Source organism: Alosa pseudoharengus, unplaced genomic scaffold (assembly GCF_046254945.1).
Source record: "Alosa pseudoharengus isolate Yale_2024_CS ecotype anadromous, Long Island Sound unplaced genomic scaffold, YU_APseudo_1.1 YU_APseudo_1.1_scf_6, whole genome shotgun sequence".
Lineage (NCBI taxonomy): Eukaryota > Metazoa > Chordata > Actinopteri > Clupeiformes > Clupeidae > Alosa > Alosa pseudoharengus.
The window spans coordinates 30,529,986-30,537,485 of NW_027468848.1; the positions used below are offsets into that span (position 1 = coordinate 30,529,986).

Genomic DNA, 7,500 nt, shown 5'->3' on the forward strand with positions numbered 1-7,500 from the left:
AGAGAGAGAAGAGAGAGAGAGCAGAGAGAGGGAGAAAGAGTAAAGAGGAAAAGAGCGAGAAAGAGCAGAGAGAGAGAGGGAGAGAGAGAGAGGACAGGATTATGGGAAAAAAGTGATGTTTACTCTAAGATCAGCACCCCCCCACCCCCTCCCCATGGCCTGTATTTCCCAAAGCCCTCAGCTCTTCTTCAGTCCTCCAATACCAGATGGATGAGGTGGTCCTCCACTGCCCTAACTGCTCCATCAGTCAGGCCCTCTGCTTAACATTGTGAGGCTCATTTCAGCGGGGCCCTGGCCCCTCAAGACCCCGGGGCTCCACGTCTGAAAAGTGACCTGATTCAAGCCCGCAAAAAGCCACTTGAGCCGACAGCTACACCGGCCGAATCTTAAACAGCGGTGGCAGCCCCTCTTCCTCAGCACAGCACGGCTCAGCGGGCGAAAAGTGGAAGTTAACAAGACAACAATTGTGTGTCGGGCTGGAGAGAAGGAGAAAGAGAGGAGAGAGGAGAGGAGAGAGAGAGAGCAGGCCTACTACTAGCCAATGCAACAGCCAGGCCTGCCAGACAGAGATGGGGGAGGTGGAAGTGGGGTCTGTGTGTGTGTCTGTGTGTATGTGTGTGTGTGTGTGTGTGTGTGTGTGTGTGTGTGTGTGTGTGTGTGTGTGTGTGTATGTGTGTGTGTGTGTATGTGTGTGTGTGTGTGTGTGTGTGGTGGGGGTCATCTGCCTTTCAGGCGAGCCTTGTTGGAGGGAGAGTCTCTTACCCCGTAGATGGCTCCTTCATGCTGACAAGAGGCGGCGGACTGTGGGAAACACTCAGGGCAACACTGGCTGGGTGGTATTCTCAAGCGCTCTCCCTGGAAACACATTCACAAGCACAGGCCACTCATTCTCACGGGGAGGAAGGGACATTCAGACCAAGAGCTTCCTGGGCAGACAGGGTCAGACTCGTCTCACAGTGCCAGAGGTATATAAAAAAAGAATGTCCTATTGCGTTTAACAATATGGGGACAATCATGGGGAATAATGTGCTTTTTCAGCACACTCAATGCAAAAAAGTTAGATGAGTCGACTTCAGACGTACTTGAAGTGCTGAAGTCGCGTCTAGCCCCCGTGAAACTAGGGTCAGGTAAACAGCAGGTAGACAGAAACTATTCATTTTACACCAGCCTCGTAAACGTGACGGCGACGAATAAAACTAAGCGCAGGACTTTAAAGATGATTATATGAGCGGTCGACGAGCGAGAGCTAATGAACATTTCATCAGCGGTTTGATTGTGGTCCAATTACAGCGCAGAGAAGCAGATGCAACGGGGCACTGATTGTTGTCTTTGCTCAGCAATGCCTTACTGATTAAAAACGCCAAATGAAAGTAACACAGTGGAAAGCTGTCAAACTGCAAAGAACAGAAGGAAACACAGAGGCAGTCTGTCCACCACACTGTCATATACTGTACTCATCAGTCTTTCATCCTATTCTTTAATGTTTCAGTCAATAAGAATGTCCGACACTTCCTCAGATTCTAATGGTTCTAATAAAAGGCTCTTACCCTCTGGAAGTCACACTTTGGGTTCTGGCAGCGCAGCGGCTTGCAGATGACGATGTCACTGTAGCAGGTGCAGTCTTGGCAACTGTCAGGCCTCCATGATGTGTTGTTCTGCAGAGAGAGAGAAAATAAGAAACTGTTCAGTGGAGAGGGAAGGAAAGAGGAAGAGGAGGAGGAGGAGGAGGAGGAGGAGGAGGGGTAGATTTACTGCCGGCGTTTTCAGCAGGTTGTTTTTGTTCAACGTTCCCATCAGTCTTAATCTCCGCTGGAGAGGAGAAGCTGAGATGGCCACAGGCTTTCCGTCGTGCCTCTGCCCGGGGAGACAGGGCCTGCCCGAATGGACAGGTGAATCTGATAAAAACGCAGGAGTTAAAGAGGTAAGGGGAGAGAGGAGGGGAAGAAAGGGAGGCGAGCGGAGGAGAAGAGAAGAGCTGAGCTGCCCTCTGGGTGCGTGTGGCCTCTTCACCTCATCATGCGTGGTCTGAGTCAGGCACCAGTCAAGCACAAGCACAAGGCACTCAGGCCAGAGATGATCTGATCTGCCAGATATGACATTATCTCCTCCCACACACACACACACACACACACACACACACACACACATATATGCGCACACACACACATGCGCGCCCACACTCACAAACGCACACACATGCACACAAAAATAAGTCGCTCAACCACCTTGTCTCACTCAGGTCAGAGCCCCCGACAGCCTCACAAAGCCTGCCATTATCAATGCATTACCAACACTGTCTACTGAAAAGGCCAGAGGCAAGGAGAGACTCAAATGTCTGATCTTCCTTTATTCTTTTTTAAAAAAAAGAAAATGGATTAAAAAGTATTAAGCTGCTTTGAAGGGGTCTTTGATCCACAGGGGGGAGTAGAATCCATAGCCTCAACAAACATACCTGTGCTATTCGTGTTGATTCATTGACCACACAGATAACCATCAGAAGAACATGTTTCAGCTACAGTATGTGCTTGTCTTGGTCTGTACGTCTGAGGAGACTTAAAAGGGGTGAAGCAGGGCCCAATACCCAATAAATCCTATAGCCATGTCCAGCACAGAGGTGTGTGTGTGTGGGGGGGGGGGGGGGGGGGGGGTGGCTGACCATGTAAATGATCACTGGGTGCCAGAGTAAGGGTCTATGAGCTTTGACAGAGAGTGGTGACAGTTGCACATAGCAGAGATCTGCAGATGGGACAGATGTCTTCATGGTGCTAAGATGAAGATGAGACGAAATGGGCTCTTTGACTGGCTAGCTCTATGATGAATCAGCGGCCAGTTCAATAACACCGCGGGCCACATCCAGCTGTGCCTATGTGGTGTGGTCTGAGATTTTGGAATTTGTTGCCTCCAGAAGATGAAACGAGATGTGACACATTATAAGAGTGGGTAATATTAGAGGAGAGGAAGTTTGCGTATCATAGGAGAGAATCAGTTCAAACTCACTGGGAGAAATACTGTAGTAGTTTTTTTTTTTTGGCAGTGCTTTTCAGCAAAGCTCAGGAAAACAAGTAATTACCATGGCGATATTTGCTGACAGATGCAAAGTTTGTTTTCAGCACCAATTCACAGCCGAACAGCTGCCGCTTTTTTTTTTATATGCTCTGAAAATGAACTCATGTTTCTACTACCTCTGTTACAGTACTCCGTCACAAGCACTGTAAAAAAAACTGTGTCATATTCGACACTCAATGGAAGTGAAAAACTAGCATATTCAATGTTCAATGCAAGAATAGAATCTAATAAATGAAACATTTGAAGAGCTTTTTTCCAAAACGCTATATCCACCATTTTAATGCATTTTTAGAAATCTTTTTTTTTTTTCAAGTAATTTCAGTGGAACTGTGATTGGGTTATTGCTATTTTATTTATCTTTTCTGAATCAAAACAACACAACTGTACTTGTATTGATATTACCTGAAATACCGTAATTTCCCAACTTTTACCCGAGGTTTATACATACAAAATTTCTTCAGCTATGAGGTTAATACATAGCTGTATACATAGTATACAGGGACAGTTAATATGGTATTAATATGCTTTTTTTTAACTTGCATAAAACACTGTCCTGCGGTTTATACACAATGTGGCTAATGCACAGTAAATTACTGCACACAATTAAATTATTGATCTATTAATGACTTATTAACGTTTTCAAAAATGGATTTATAGAATTTTGAAAAAGAGTTCTTCATTTGAGGTGGCAGGGCTATAAAGGTTCAAGGTGAATTCTAACTTATGACCACTTCTGTTGCAAAAAGACACCATCCCTACTACACACACCTCCACCCTTTCTCAACTGTGAAAACAGTCCTAAAGGGTCCACTAACTAAGCTGGCTATATGGCCCTTACACATGTTCTGTACTAAATGCATTAATTTGTATCTTTTTGTATAAGTGACTTAGTGAATGCATTACAAAGTTGCACTGTGTACTGCAGATGTGCTGTAGCTGAGCTGCAGGAGCACAGGAGAAAATAGCATACAGTATAGCATAGCTTACCGTGAGACAGAAATACATCACTTATTTATGAAGTCATTATTTCCACAATACTGGGCAAACACCCTAATCATACCCTAATTATAGCCTATCCTGCATGTAGCATCCTGGTTTTGAGTTTATTTTGCCAGAAAGGAGATGTGGACTGCTTCACTAAATAAAACATAATTGAGTGACGACAAACAGACAAGAGGCGATGAATCTGGTGTCTTCTGTGGGACCCATGAGCAATCGGAATTTCGCTCAAGTGAGCATTTGAAACTTTTGCATTTTCAGCTTTTGACTGCAAGGCTGCTATTCCTGCTCAGCCACATTAAAACGCTGAACTTAACATGAACCTACGGCTAGACAACTTATGCTAGGGAGTGCATATAAGGGGGTGGGGAGGAGGGAAGGAGAAGGAGGGAGAGAGGGAGAAAGAGAGGAAAAGAAGGAAGAAGGAGGGAGAGAGGAAAAGAAGGAAGAAGGAGGGAGAGAGGGAAGAAGAGAAGGAAGAGGGAGGAAGAGAGGAAGGGAGGGAGGGAGAGCAAGAGAGAGGAGAAATATGGCTTGGACACTGGATACTGAAAGATGACACAACCGATGTCAGCAGTCATCACACATTTCAGGACATGAAAGTATCTCACACTGCGAGAGGATTTAGAGGCTTGCGGGCTTTCCAGCGTGACACACAAACAGCAAAGACGGCTTTTGTAGAAGTTTGCTGCCTTATTTTGTACTGAAGTTACAGTCATGATGAGTCCCCATGTACAGTACAAGTCACCACAAACCCGCACTACAAAGCATCCAGCATAAACAGCTGTGAAAGAGCTGCTTCACATTTTTGATGTCAAAGAGTCAAAACTGCATTGATGTCTGAGAAACCGTGAGCGCATTTTTTCCCCCAAGCTTTTTCATCCCCCCAAAACAACAAACTCACTACCATAATACCTCCAGGGTAAACATTTCCTCTTGATCTAGTGATTATGAGAGATGCCTTTTTAAGAGCGTATCTATCATGTTGTGACTCTAACAAGCAACAACCTTTGTGCTTTTGAATACCTCCGCAGCAACCTAGTTTTGTGTTTTTTGAAGAAAACTCGCTTCTGAGAGAGTGTACAATGCTCCAACTGTATTCAGGTATGCGGGAGATGCATGTGTGTGTGTGACTGTGTGTGTGTGTGTGTATTTGTGTGCTATGCGGAGCTGTCACTCGGAGGGTGGAATGTCCCACATGCCTCACGGTGCTTCCTAAAAGAGGAAGAGGATCTAAACATAAAGCCCACTGGTGGCAGCAGGGCCTCTTTTAGCATCCGCGCGCCCTGCCGGCCTTTCTAACCTTACCTTTCTAACCGCGGGGTGACGCAGAGCCGGGCCAAGCTGAACTGACCACAACACTTTTAGCCCCTCGAGGGAACGTCTCATTATAGCATGACCCATGGCTGCCCTTCAGGTATTTTACCGACACCCGCACCTCCCCACAACCCAAATCACCCACCCATGCAGGCTTTTGCTGGACACAACAAGCAGAGGGCAGATAAGGGCTTGTGATTGAGGAGTAAAACACAAGGGAGGGGGGAAGGGGGGGGTCGAGAGAGAGACGGATGGATGCCCTGAAGGAGGTGGAGAAGCTAAAGGCCGGAGCTGGGGGAGAGGTGAGTGGTCAGTGTAGCGTGGATGGGGCTAGTCTGCCTGAGCTTTTAATTGATTCTCTAGGCTACACACGGTGAAGCAGCAGCAACACACAGCAGTCTTTGCCCCCTCAGGGCCGGGGAACTCGCCACCCCCAGCATTCTGTAGCTGATTAAAGACGAGCCCAGAGGTTACGTGTGAAGTGTCATCACCACTGAGTCGCGGCTTCACTTGACATCTCTCCCATCAGACCGCTCTCACTTCCTGTGTGAAACATCACTAAACGCGTGTAAAGTCAGATAATAATTCTTGACTGGAATCTTCAGAGTGGACCAGGGGGAATATTTTCTCCCTCAACACCTCTAACAAAGAGGAAGATTTAAGTTACACTAATGTATTTAGAGAACGCTTTTGTTCGAAGGAATTTACAAACCAGCGAGGCCAATTCATCCACAATTACTCTCAGCAGGGATTCACCCTGCGATCCCCAGTGCTATAAAAGCCATCCACTACCGACTGAGTTAGCCCACTGCAATCCAGGGCCCAGGGTTCATTGCTTACATCAATCCAATTCAACGTTAATTAAAGGGGCAGACGTACATTTGGAGAGCCCCCACTGCGGCATTGCAAAGAGGCCAGGCTCCTCATTTTCCTCTTAACTTCCAAAAATGTCTTACGAGGTAAAAAAGCAGTAGTTGGCCAATTTCCCAAAAGCTCAGGGTCTGGTGAACGGAGCTAAAATGGACCTGGCCTATAAGCCAAGGTGTCAGTGGCACAGGACAGGGACACGAAAAAAGCTAAAGCCGCTCAACAGAGCAAATTTGACCAGGAGAGGAGGGAGGGAAATCATATTTCTGGTTGCTGCATTCCTGTGGAATATAATCTGAGGGCACTGGTCGTGAACGGTGGACGGTGTCTATACAGAACATTTCTCCACAGGGGGCCTGTCGCAACTACCAAAATAAGCAGCTTTGCAAAACGGGGCATGCTCTGTCACTAACAGAATATCGGCACCCCTGCCTCCCCTGGAAATGATAACTGGACTACATAAAGATAATAAGGGTAGTGTGTTTGGTAGCGCGCTAGCGTTACTTAACGAGTGCTATATATGGACTATATCCTCTAGCCAAGCACCTTAATGAGCCAGTGTCCATTCACACGCTTTGCAAACGATTCAAAATTCATGAGTCAGAGTGGCTCCGTATCCCTGGGAGTTGGGCACCACTCGGAGTACCAGGGACAACAGCAGAATATGTGAATAAATCTCCTCTTAAGGACATTCAAATGTATTCAGTCGCTGCGGTTTAATTGCTTTCCCCACAACTCCCCATCCTAGCCAAGTCTGATTATATGCTAATTTCTTGCAAGGCAAGCAGTGCAGTTGAGAGGCTGCACCTAAGTGAAGGACATCTAAATCTCTGTCACTTGTTTGTTTGTAAGATGTTTGCATCTTACTTTGAAAAAGGAGCAAAAGCAACACACGTTGAAAGAACAACTCTCGGTTAATAAACGGTAGGCAATCTAGACTTCAGAGGGGTGTGCTGATTCAAGTATAATCCAGTTGAAAGGAAAGCCTGGCTTCCCCACCCACAAGAAAAAATTACTGGAACAATGTGTTTGTGTATGAAGACAGTGCACACTCTATTATACCCATAATGTGCAGAGAGCTATCTACTTTCAACACAAAGGCAAGAAGAAAAAAAAAAACAACTGGCATGATATCACCTCATGAATAAACCTCCCTTCAGCCAATCTATCTCTCCACAGTGACTGATAGCGTACATTAGAAAGGCACTGTATCAGGGAGGACGCCGCGTGTCTGACAGCGATCAGCAGATC

At 46.2% G+C, this 7,500-nt stretch overlaps 1 protein-coding gene across 1 annotated transcript in view; it reads right to left on the reverse strand.

Annotated features, from left to right (window-relative positions):
- fras1 (Fraser extracellular matrix complex subunit 1) overlaps window positions 1–7,500 on the reverse strand; it is a 153,320-nt gene that overhangs the window by 120,672 nt on the left and 25,148 nt on the right. The window contains exons 3-4 of the mRNA XM_076271191.1: window positions 1,548–1,655; window positions 763–855 (exon numbers count right to left, since the gene is read on the reverse strand). Of these exons, the coding sequence (XP_076127306.1) occupies window positions 763–855; window positions 1,548–1,655 (201 nt within the window). The remainder of the gene's footprint in view (window positions 1–762; window positions 856–1,547; window positions 1,656–7,500) is intronic.